General features: G+C 38.7%; 1 protein-coding gene across 4 annotated transcripts in view; it reads left to right on the forward strand.

The window, feature by feature from the left end:
* CASK (calcium/calmodulin dependent serine protein kinase) overlaps positions 1-13,576 on the forward strand; it is a 362,770-nt gene that overhangs the window by 159,425 nt on the left and 189,769 nt on the right. For all 4 annotated transcript variants that reach the window (XM_044911949.1, XM_044911950.1, XM_044911952.1 and 1 more), the window contains exon 4: positions 10,673-10,750. In XM_044911949.1, coding sequence (XP_044767884.1) covers positions 10,673-10,750 — 78 coding nt within the window. The remainder of the gene's footprint in view (positions 1-10,672; positions 10,751-13,576) is intronic.

Consider the following 13,576-nt stretch of genomic DNA (forward strand, 5'->3'; position numbering starts at 1 on the left):
CTAGGGGAATACTGCACATAGAATTCATGGCTTTTTTACCATGATTCTTTACTCTTTCAAAGTTAATTTTTTTAACTGTTTTTCTTTTTTTTTTTTGAATTTTTCTTTTTCCCTTTTTCAACCAACATCTTATCAATCCCTTTTTTAAAAAATTTTTATTTTTCATTTTTAGAGTCATATTCTATCCCTTCATAGTAGTTACCCGTATTTTTGGCATATATATATAAGTTGTTCTCTCTTTAAAATTTTGAGATAGTTTCTTCTAACAGATCAAAATATACCCTATATCTCTAGCATATGGTTTTTTCTACTCCCTTGCCTGATCACATTCTCTCCCTTTTTTTTCCTTTTTTCTTTTTTTAAATCCTCTTCTTTATTTTTTCAAACAACTTCTTATCAATTCCTTTTATAAAATTTTTTATACTTTCCATCTTTACAGTCATATTCCATCCCTTCATCATATCAACCCTTACTTTTGTACGTATATAAGTTTTTCTTTCTTTAAAATTTTGGGAGGGACTTTTTTTTTTTTTTAAAGATTTTATTTATTTATTTGACAGAGAAAGACACAGCGAGAGAGGGAACACAAGCAGGGGGAGTGGGAGAGGGAGAAGCAGACTCCCTGCCGAGCAGGGAGCCCGATCCGGGACTCGATCCAGGGACTCCAGGATCATGACCTGAGCCGAAGGCAGTCGCTTAACCAACTGAGCCACCCAGGCGCCCGGGAGGCACTTTCTTCTAACAGACCAAAATACACCCAAAATCTAGTCTGTGGCACTGATCTATATACCAGCCTGATCATACCTGATCACATTCTGGTTTTTGTTGTTGTTGTTGTTTTGTTTTTGTTTGTTTTTATCTTTATCTTTTTCTTTTTTCTCTCTTTCCCTTTTCCCACTGCTTCAGGTCTTTTCTGATTTGTTTAGGGTATATTTTCTGGGGACGTTGTTACTCTGCTAGCATTTTGTTCTCATTAATCTATTCTCCTCTGCACAAAATGACAAGACGGAAAAAATCACCTCAACAAAAAGAACAAGAGGTAGTACCGACTGCCAGGGACCTACTCAATATGGACATTAGTACAATGTCAGATCTAGAGTTCAGAATCATCACTTTAAAGATACTAGCTGGGCTTGAAAAAAATATGGAAGTTATTAGAGAAACCCTTTCTGGAGAAGTAAAAGAATTAAAATCTAACCAAGTAGAAATCAAAAAGGCTATTAATGAAGTGCAATCAAATATGGGGGCACTAACTGCTAGGATAAATGAGGCAGAAGAGAGAATCAGTGATATAGAAGACCAAATGATGGAAAATAAAGAAGCTGAGAAAAAGAGAGATAAACAACTACTGGATCACGAGGGCAGAATTCGAGAGATAAGCAATACTATAAGACGAAACAACATTAGAATAATTGGGATCCCAGAAGAAGAAGAAAGAGAGGGGCAGAAGGTATAATGGAGCAAATTATAACAGAGAACTTCCCTAATTTGGGAAAGGAAACAGGCATGAAAATCCAGGAAGCACAGAGAACCCCTCTCAAAATCAATAAAAATAGGTCAACACCCCGACATCTAATAGTAAAACTTACGAGTCTCATAGACAAAGAGAAAATCCTGAAAGCAGCTCGGGAGAAGAGATATGTAACCTACAAGGGTAGAAACATTAGATTGGCAACAGACCTATCCACAGAGACCTGGCAGGCCAGAAAGGACTGGCAGGATATATTCAGAGCACTAAATGAGAAAAATATGCAGCCAAGAATACTCTATCCAGCTAGGCTGTCATTGAAAATTGAAGGAGAGATAAAAAGCTTCCAGGACAAACAAAAACTAAAGGAATTTGCAAACACAAAACCAGCCCTACAAGAAATCTTGAAAGGGGTCCTCTAAGCAAAGAGAGAGCCTAAAAGCAACATAGACCAGAAAGGAACACAGACAATATACGGTAACAGTCACCTTACAGGCAATACGATGGCGCTAAATTCCTATCTTTCAATAGTTACCCTGAATGTAAATGGGCTCAATGCCCCAATCAAAAGACACAGGCTATCAGACTGGATTAAAAAACGAGACCCATCGATATGCTGTCTGCAAGAGACTCATTTTAGAACCAAAGACACCCCCAGATTGAAAGTGAGGGGGTGGAAAACCATATACCATGCTCATGGACACCAAAAGAAAGCTGGGGTGGCAATTCTTATATCAGACAAATTAGATTTTAAACCAAAGACTGTAATAAGAGATGAGGAAGGACATTATATCCTACTTAGAAGGGTCTATCCAACAAGAAGATCTAACAATTGTAAATATCTATGCCCCTAACATGGGAGCAGCCAACTATATAAGGCAATTAATAACAAAAGCAAAGAAACACATGGACAACAATACAATAATAGTGGGGGACTTTAACAACCCCCTCACTGAAATGGACAGATCGTCTAAGCAAAAGATCAACAAGGAAATAAAGACTTTAAATGACACACTGGGTGAGATGGACTTCACAGATATATTCAGAACATTCCATCCTAAAGCAACGGAATACACATTCTTCTCTAGTCCCCATGGAACATTCTCCAGAATAGATCACATCCTAGGTCATAAATCAGGTCTCAACCGGTACCAAAAGACTGGGATCATTCCCTGCCTATTTTCAGAACACAATGCTTTGAAACTAGAACTCAGTCACAAGAGGAAAGTCGGAAAGAACTCAAATACATGGAGGCTAAAGAGCATCCTACTGAAGAATGAATGGGTCAACCAGGAAATTAAAGAAGAATTAAAAAAATACATGGAAACCAATGAAACTGAAAACACAACTATTCAAAATCTTTGGGATGCAGCAAAGGCAGTCCTAAGAGGAAAGTATATAGCAATACAAGCCTTTCTCAAGAAACAAGAAAGGTCTCGGGGCGCCTGGGTGTCTCAGTCGTTAAGCGTCTGCCTTTGGCTCAGGTCATGGTCCCAGGGTCCTGGAATCGAGCCCCACATCGGGCTCCCTGCTCTGCGGGAAGCCTGCTTCTCCCTCTCCCACTCCCCCTGCTTGTGATCCCTCTCTCGCTGTGTCTCTCTGTCAAATAAATAAAATCTTTAAAAAAAACAAACAAAACAAGAAAGGTCTCAAGTACACAACCTAACCCTACACCTAAAGGAGCGGGAGAAAGAACAGCAAATAAAGCCTAAACCCAGCAGGAGAAAAGAAATAATAAAGATCAGAGCAGAAATCAATGAAATAGAAACTAAAAGGACAGTAGAACAGATCAGCAAAACTAGGAGCTGGTTCTTTGAAAGAATTAACAAGATTGATAAACCCATGGCCAGACTTATCAAAAAGAAAAATGACCCAAATCAACAAAATCATGAATGAAAGAGGAGAGATCACAACCAACACCAAATACAAACAATTATAAGAACATATTATGAGCAACTCTATGCCAGCAAATTAGATAACCTGGAGGAAATGGATGCATTCCTAGAGATGTAACAACTACCAAAACTGAACCAGGAAGAAATAGAAAACCTGAACAGACCTATAACCACTAAGGAAATTGAAGCAGTCCTCAAAAATCTCCCAAAAAACAAAAGCCCAGGTCCAGATGGCTTCCCAGGGGAATTCTACCAAACATTTCAAGAAGAATTAATACCTATTCTTCTGAAACTGTTCCAAAAAATAGAAATGGAAGGAAAACTTCCAAACTCATTTTATGAGGCCAGCATTACCTTGATCCCAAAACCAGACAAAGACGCCATCAAAAAGGAGAATTACAGACCAATATCCCTGATGAACATGGATGCAAAAATTCTCACCAAAATACTAGCCAATAGGATCCAACAGTATATTAAAAGGATTATTCACCACGACCAAGTGGGATTTATCCCTGGGCTGCAAGGTTGGTTCAACATCTGCAAATCAATCAATGTGATACAATACATTAACAAAAGAAAGAACAAGAATCATACGATCCTCTCAATAGATGCAGAAAAAGCTTTTGACAAAGTACAGCGTCCTTTCTTGATCAAAACTCTTCAGAGTATAGGCATAGAGGGTACATACCTCAATATCATAAAAGCCATCTATGAAAAACCTACAGTGAATATCATTCTCAATGGGGAAAAACTGAGAGCTTTCCCCCTAAGGTCAGGAATGCGGCAGGGATGTCCACTATCACCACTGCTATTCAACATAATATTGGAAGTCCTAGCCACAGCAATCAGACAACAAAAAGAAATAAAAGGCATCCAAATCAGCAAAGAAGAAGTCAAACTCTCACTCTTTGCAGATGATATGATACTTTATGTGGAAAACCCAAAAGACTCCACCCCAAAACTGCTAGAACTCATACAGGAATTCAGTAAAGTGGCAGGATATAAAATCAATGTACAGAAGTCAGTGGCATTCCTATACACCAACAACAAGACAGAAGAAAGAGAAATTAAGGAGTCGATCCCATTTACAATTGCACCCAAAACCATAAGATACCTAGGAATCAATCTAACCAAAGAGGCAAAGGATCTGTACTCAGAAAACTATAATACTCATGAAGCAAATTGAGGAAGACACAAAGAAATGGAAAAACGTTCCATGCTCATGGATTGGAAGAACAAATATTGTGAAGATGTCAATGCTGCCTAGAGCAATCTACACATTCAGTGCAATCCCCATCAAAATACCGTCCACTTTTTTCAAAGAAATGGAACAAATAATCCTAAAATTTGTATGGAACCAGAAAAGACCCCGAATAGCCAGAGGAATGTTGAAAAAGAAAAGCAAAGCTGGCGGCATCACAATTCCGGACTTCCAGCTCTATTACAAAGCTGTCACCATCAAGACAGTATGGTACTGGCACAAAAACAGACACATAGATCAGTGGAACAGAAGAGAGAGCCCAGAAATGGACCCTCAACTCTATGGTCAACTCATCTTTGACAAAGCAGGAAAGAATGTCCAATGGAAAAAAGACAGTCTCTTCAACAAATGGTGTTGGGAAAATTGGATAGCCACATGCAGAAGAATGAAACTGGACCATTTCCTTACACCACACACAAAAATAGACTCCAAATGGTTGAAAGACCTCAATGTGAGACAGGAGTCCATCAAAATCCTAAAGGAGAACACAGGCGGCAACCTCTTTGACCTCCGCCGAAGCAACTTCTTCCTAGAAACATCGCCAAAGGCAAGGGAAGCAAGGGCAAAAATGAACTATTGGGACTTCATCAAGATAAAAAGCTTTTGCAAAGCAAAGGAAACAGTCAACAAAACCAAAAGACAACCGACAGAATGGGAGAAGATATTTGCAAATGACATATCAGATAAAGGGCTAGTATCCAAAATCTATAAAGAACTCATCAAACTCAACACCCAAAGAACAAAGAATCCAATCAAGAAATGGGCAGAAGACATGAACAGACATTTTTCCAAAGAAGACATCCAAATGGCCAACAGACACATGAAAAAGTGCTCAATATCGCTCGGCATCAGGGAAATCCAAATCAAAACCTCAATGAGATACCACCTCACACCAGTCAGAATGGCTAAAATTAACAAGTCAGGAAACGACAGATGTTGGCGGGGATGCGGAGAAAGGGGAACCCTCCTACACTGTTGGTGGGAATGCAAGCTGGTGCAGCCACTCTGGAAAACAGTATGGAGGTTCCTCAAAAAGTTGAAAATAGAGCTACCATATGATTCAGCAATTGCACTACTGGGTATTTACCCCAAAGATACAAAAGTAGGGATCCGAAAGGGTACGTGCACCCCGATGTTTATAGCAGCAATGTCCACAATAGCCAAACTGTGGAAAGAGCCAAGATGTCCATCGACAGATGAATGGATAAAGAAGAGGTGGTATATATATACAATGGAATATTATGCAGCCATCAAAAGGAATGAGATCTTGCCATTTGCAACGACGTGGATGGAACTGGAGGGTATTATGTTGAGCGAAATAAGTCAAACAGAGAAAGACATGTATCATATGACCTCACTGATATGAGGAATTCTTAATTGCAGGAAACAAACTGAGGGTTGCTGGAGTGGGGGGTGGGGTGGGAGGGATGGGGTGACTGGGTGATAGACACTGGGGAGGGCATGTGCTCTGGTGAGCGCTGTGAACTGTGCAAGACTGTTGAATCTCAGATCTGTACCTCTGAAACAAATAATGCAATATATGTTAAGAAAAAAAAAAAAGGTAGCAGGAGGGGAAGAATGAAGGGGGGGAAATCGGAGGGGTAGACGAACCATGAGAGACGACGGACTCTGAAAAACAAACTGAGGGTTCTAGAGGGAAGGGGGATGGGAGGATGGGTTAGCCTGGTGATGGGTATTGAGGAGGGCACGTTCTGCATGGAGCACTGGGTGTTATGCACAAACAATGAATCATGGAACGCTACATCTAAAACTAACAATGTAATATATGGGGATTAACATAAGAATAAAAAAAATGTGAAGAGAATTAAAATAAAATTTAAAAAAAGTGAAAACCACAAAAAGGTAGTTAGACCCAGACACTTATATACCATTTTAACAAAGAGTAATAAAGTATGAAGAGACTAGACAAGGGAAGAGGGGGGAGTTTGCGTGTCTCAGGTTGGAGGTAAGTTGTGGGAAGGCGACTAAGAAATGTATGATAAATAAGAGTTGTTTAGTAAAATTTGTTGTACAGATCAGAGTAGTTGTCTTCCTAGTACATGAGAGGGGAACACCTTTACAAAGGGACATTTAAACCCTGTTTTTAGGCAGAGTGGAGGAGAGGAGAGAGTTCTTCCTGTTGTTCCTGTTCCTGCTGTTTTTCGATTCCCTTCAGCTCAAAATCATCCTATGCCAAAGTGGCATATTTTGGGGTGGCATATTCTGATCCCTTCCACATACGACCAGCCATACATTGTGCCCCTAGACCTGTGATCTATTTTATTGGGCATATTTGTTTGGATATTTTTTTAATTATTTAAGTAATGCATGTTTATTGTAAAATTTTTAAAATTCAGACAGACGAAAGGAAGGGACAGCTAAGATCATTCATGATCCCACCACTTTTTACAAGTCAGAGTAAACCTCTCTACATATAGGATAGAAGCATTCCCCATACCCTTCTAAAGCAGGGTTTCTTCTCCCTCTTATTTTACTCCCTTGGAATATAACCAAGCAAGGAGATTTAGAACACACTCTTTGAAGCTTTGCAGCCCAAGGCTTAAAACACCTTAAGATGGGAAGGAAAGAGAAAAGCAATAAAAGAAGCCTTACACTTGTTATTAGAAGAATTATCAAATAAAAATTTTCAAAGGTTTGTGGCATCAAACTTTTTGTTCAAAGTTGTTATATCTGGATTATATTATGAATATATTTTAAATTTCAATGATGAGTAAAATGTGTGTAAATAGTATTTTTAGTTTCTCTGTATCTCATAAAATTTAAAACTGATGAATTGCCTCTTTAATATCAGTGATAGAAATAACTAATCAAACAGCTTAATAGAAGATTTCTTTCACAGTGATGGCTGACTTTCAGACTAGCTCCTCAAAGAACATGCCTGCATATTTTAAAAAGTTACACAGGTGATTTTGTTTGGTACCCTGGTTTTGAACCATTGTATTAAAAAACGTACAGTGGCCAAAAAGATCCCATTTATAAGAGCAACTAAAAGTGTCCTGGGGAAAAACCCCAGTAATCAATATTTGGAGCCAGTATGAAGAAAACCTTAAAACTGCAACTTAGAGACATGAAAGGAAATAGAGAGCATATCATGTTCATAGGTGAGAATATGAGAAAAATGTTAATTTTTAGAAGTTAATATGTAAATATAATACTGTCTCCACCAAAATATTAAAAATGTTTAGCATTTGACAGACTAATTTTAAAGTTCAGCAGGGAGAAAAAATTCATAAGAAAATATTGACGAAGAATAATAGTGAAATGGCTTATTTTTCCAAATATTAAAATACACTATTACAGGGGCTCCTGGCTGGCTCAGTCAGTAGAACATGCGACTCTTGATCTCAGGGTCATATGTTCAAGCCCCGTGTTGGGCGTGGAGCTCACCTAAAAAAAATTAAAAAACATTACAGTAAAAAAAAATGGTATGGTACTGGATACAAGAATAGATGGGTCAGTGAGAAAGAGTAGAAACCTGAAACTGCGTGTGTCTGGGCATGTGTAGATACTATCATTTCAAATAGCAGTATTTCAGAGAATGACCAGGGAAAAAAATGGGCTGATCCATGCTGGTAATTATATTACAGGGCAGTAAGTAATTTCCAGTTGTTTCTCACTGACTGGTTCCTCCTTTAGGCATTGGCCTCTCACTACTTGACTACCTTCTACCCCTAAGACTCCTTTTTTCCCCTCTTACAGGTCCCTCGAAAAAATCTTCCTCCAGCTCTCAGGAGGGCTCCCAGACTCTTACTGCTTGGCGATGCAAGCAAGTCACCTCTCCTTTGCCTAACTCTTCTCTCATCTGAGCTGAACAGTGCTCATCCTCACATTTCACAATTAAAAAGGAAACCGCCTAAGCAAAAACTATAATTCCATCACTGTCAGGGGTCTTTTAGTGCTCCTATAGCAAGCAACCGGCTTACACTGCAGCCTGCTTTAAAAATAGGATTTTTTTTCCTCCCCCCAGTACAAAGAAATGAAAAGTATTCACCCTCTAGTAATCAAGGAAATGCAAATTAAAGCAATTGTGACTTTTTTCCCCTCCTATCTGATTGGCAAAGATTCAAAAGGAATAGTGGAGGTGAGGTGGAGAGGAAAGGACACTTCCACAATTAGTGGGGGCAGGAATACTATGTTAACTTTTCGCCAGGAGTGTATCAGAAGTGTTATTGTATGTGCCCCTTGACCTATAGGACAAGTACAACTCCACTTATAGGACTTTTACTCTCACAGGTGATCAGGATTGTTCACAAGATGTGTGACCGTGTTCATTCAGGCTTTATTTCTGATGGTGGAAAATGGTCACCACCATTCTTCAGAGTAGACGAAGATCATTTTATGCAGAAGAATCTTATTTGACATTGGAAAATGTTCATTAGCTGTGAATTGGAAACCAGGCAGATGTTGTAAAGCCTTGTATAAACGTGACAGTATTTTCATTTATCTAAAACCACACCAAGTTTTAAATAATATAGTCAGTTATCTATTAATATTTACTGTGTGCTCAGTCTTCTGCTGGGTATCGGGTGAGAGTATTTTGAAAGTATAAAACATACTCTTTCTTTAGGGCTCTACACTATTATTGAACTGTTGAGCTTGAATATGTGCATTTGCTCCTTGCACACCCAGCAGGTGTAGCTATGGATAATGGGAAGAGCATTGAATATAGATACAGATTTGAATCCTGTCCCTGTCACATACTTGTCTACTTAGACAAATTATTTGAGAATGAGAAGGATGCTGATGTTGTGGGGTGACTGTAAGAATGGAGATATAACAAGGAGTGTTTCCCATGATGCTTGGTGAATAATACTAGTAGTGATTATTTATTACTAATGCCTAATTAGTAATTATTAGTAATAGTAATGAATAGTTTCTCTACTTTTCCTTCTAGAAGTCTCTATCTTTTCAGGGTAATACCTATAGCAGGTATACTGCAGTGTGAGCTCCTGAATAAGTGAATGAATGAAATACTGGATTTGAAAACATTTCATAAGCCTGAAAGCATTATGAAGATGTTGGCTAACTATTAATATTTAAATAATTTCATTAATAGATATAATCTGGCAAAGTTTCATATATATGTATGTAAATGCTAAACGTGTGTAAGTGCCAAATACTATGATATGGGCATATAGGGTTGTTATAGAATTTAAGAAAATGAAAGCCTTAATGTGGCTGGTAATCCACTGAGGGGGCTTTCTGGGAAGGGTGGGATTGGAATGGGACCTTGGATTAAGGTAGGTTTTGAATATGAAGAGCAATATATGCAGAAGCATGTGACATAAAAGGAAACGGTATGTTCAGGGAATAGTAATAAGTCTAGCCTGCATAGAGAGTGAGGTATCCTTGAAGAGCCACTAGATAGGATAGGTGGAAGAGGCAAGGTGTGGCCAACACAACAAGAGGCCGTACTGATCTGAGAAATAGAGAAGACCATTTTTAAGTTTGGGGCAAGATAGTACCATTCCGTCACCAACACATCAGTGTGTTAGAATATGTTTGTAGCAATTGACTTTGGTAATTGAAGTGTAAGCAAAAATAAATTATGATTTAGCTACTTTTTTTCCCTCTACAGTATACAGCCTGAATTCCCTTTAGTGGTGATAAGTATAGTGAAATATTTTAGAATCCTTGTTGGATTCTTAAAATATTACACGACATGACTAGGTACCGATAATTTTGGAACTTGACTCAAAAATATGCTCACAACCCCCAGCATTGCCCTTTTCTGAGACTTTTTGTTGCGATAACTTAAAGGAAATTTATGGTCAATTTTCTACACCTTACTTTATTTGATGCTACCATTTGCTTGTTCTTTGTATTTCTTTCCATGTAGATTTTCGGTGTTCATATGGTTATAACATCCTTTATAATTTGTCTATTTTTCGTTGAAAGAAAGGAGATTTAAATAACTTATTAGAATCATTAGCTGTAAGCCAACTAATAACTTCATTGCAATGTATTCATTTTCAGTGTTTTCTTCCTGGAATTTCCTCTTACATTCTTTTTCACATTTCTCCACAGTATGGATGGAGCAGATCTGTGTTTTGAAATCGTAAAGCGAGCTGATGCTGGTTTTGTATACAGTGAAGCTGTAGCCAGGTATGTCATTCGTATGGACTCCGCAGAGGTCAAGGTGGAAATAAAAGAAGGAAATGACAAATGACATGAAGTGACTTGCTTTTTTGAACTCATGATGAACATACTGCCACTCTTTCCTACAAGGAGCCATGTCTGTTTTAGTGTGCATTAGTGGAACCGAAGTAGCGACTGGAAATGCAAAATATGAAACAATGCATTTATCTATTAATACGGGTTTACAGCTTAACATAGTACTGCTGTCTTTCCCATTTCTGATGACTTTTGTTCAAAGAGGAATTTGATAGCTCAAGAACTATGAAGAATCAAATTTGGGGGGTTTTTTTGTGTGTTCGATCTTTATTTTGGGCAGATGTGTCTTATTAGTTCTTCATTTGCCTTTTAGTGATAGCAAACTGTTATGTGGCCAATTAATCTGACGAAATGCACAGAACAGTAGAAGCACAGTTTTCCTGCTAAATATATTTGCTTCAGGCCAGTGTGTGATTCCTAAGCAAATGGTGGCCATTGTTCTAAGTCAAGTTGTTGTAAGGAACTAATGGCTCAAAATAAGGAGTAAAGTTGAAAAATCACAGGAGCCATGCACAGGCCACTTGCTTATAGATTTAGAGCAATATAGCTTTCTGCTTTGGTGGTATTCAATCATATCATAAATACCCACTTCAGTGGGTTGCCTTTTTAATACATGGGGTCTCCTCAGTCACCAACCATAATATGTTGAAGGATTCAAACCTGCAACTCTAGTGGGGTTTTTTTTTTTTTAATCCCATTTTTCTATTAGTTTTGAATTTGTATCACAATTTAAAATTTTTATTCTGTATTGTGCTTCAGAATTTAAAAGCATTCTTCAATACCAAAATAGTCAATGCTGTCTTGATTTTTCTTATGATACAGCGGTAAACCACTTTATCCAACTAAATTAAACTCTCAGACCCTTGTGCATTTTTGTTCATATTTACGTCTTCAAGAATTTGAGGCTACCTGCCTTTTGAACTTTCCCACATTGATCTCTTTCAACAACATCATCATCAAATAGGGAAAACTAAAAATTCCGAATGTTGATTTTTATAGAACAGTGAAGCTTGAGGAAGGAAGAGGACTTTTTTCCGTTTGAACCACAGTAACGCTTGGGTACTTGGTGCATGTGCTGTCGGGGTTGATGTGAAAGCACTACCACTTTTACTCTGTTCCCCACTTGTCTGTATGGCTTTTCCTCAACTTTGAGCCTGTCTGTGCCACTGGCCTGGGCATCAGGATAGGGAGAATAGTCACATGTAGAGGTGATGCCATACAGTGAAACGAAAGGAGCTTTCCGGAATGGTCCAGTAAAGCGTAGCCTCGGGACCAGTCGGTGACACTGCAAAGAGAGAAATTTGGCACAATTTATTAAAGGCCCTTCCTAAAAAATGACAAAAGGCAGGGAGGGGCATCCTCAGAAAGTAGTATTAGGTATGTGCCCTTTTGCAGAGGATCAGTGACCATACAACAAGGGCATGTAGAGCCTTCCTTGGGCTGTAGAGCATTCAACCAGATGACTTCCAACCTGCCCCCCTCCTCCTCTGATTCTGTGATTCATCGTTGGGAAATTTAGCTTGCATCAGTATTCTAGTGAGACCAACTGCAAGAAGACTCCGAGGCACCAAGTAATCAAATTGATAATGTTTTTCTCCAACTGGCTGAGCTTCAAGAGAAGCAGCAAAGCATGGCATAAAATAAAACTGCATACAGTCCTTACAACCCAATTAGTGATTACCTCTGTTCTTTCAGGGGCGATGAGTTGTGGAGTGTGCTAACATACAGAATCAGATTATCAAATCAGACAGTTACAAATCAGAGCGATCTTCTTACCTATACCAGGCTTTACTAAATAATTACAAGGATACAGGCAATCAAAAGGCTCAGCTGGAACAGAGAGGTCTGGGTTATCAAGCAGCTTCCCACATCAGAAATGCTCCTGTGGCCCAGAGTACATGAGGTCTCTACATGAGGTTTGTGGGATCCCACACACAGAGGGGAGCATTGCAGTTGTAAGACGTCTCCATTGTATGCCTCAAGGAGTCGTATAGCTTCCATGACCTACTCCAGGAAGCCAGCCATACCTCAAAGATCCTAGATTCTATTTACCATAGGTAATCCTTAGCCCGGGACATCTCTTAAGAACATTTCAGGGACAAGGTCTCTTCTGCCTAGCAAGAGTGTTAATTTCTTTACCTAGAGTCTCCTCCCCTCTTTTCTTCCACCACCCCAGAAATGCAGGCTTCCATAGGAAGTGAATGGATTTCAGGCCTCAGTTCTTTCCTTCCACTGAGTCGTCCTCATTCCCTGATCCTTAAAGGAGATAGAGACAAACTTATATATTGCAAAGTTTCTCTGAAAGTATAGGCCACCATGATGATTCATGAAAATGAAGCTTTCTAATTAAAGTTTAAGCAGCAATTCTAGGCAGTGTGGGTGGATTTTTGCTTCTCTCTTTATTCTGCTTGCACACTATTCCCAGGCACAGCCTCCCAGAGTCATGACTGGGAAGGTGGAGAAAGATCACTTTAAATCTATAATATCTGGGGAGAAAAAAATTATATCCTCACCTGACACACTCGAGAGATTCTGGTATGTATATATATTTGGGTCAAATAATTGAGTACTCTGATAATTAGATTAAAAATGCTCATTCATTGAAGTTTTTTTTCTTAATGAGGCTTTGAGATAGGACTTTTCTTCAGGCTAAAGACATATAAGTGGCTGTCTTAGTACTATGTATCCAAAGTAGTCCATACTGTAGGTATAAGCTATGCTCATGTTACCTAATTTAAACTTACCCACTATTCTCAT

Source organism: Neomonachus schauinslandi, chromosome X (genome assembly GCF_002201575.2).
Source record: "Neomonachus schauinslandi chromosome X, ASM220157v2, whole genome shotgun sequence".
NCBI classification, from domain to species: domain Eukaryota; kingdom Metazoa; phylum Chordata; class Mammalia; order Carnivora; family Phocidae; genus Neomonachus; species Neomonachus schauinslandi.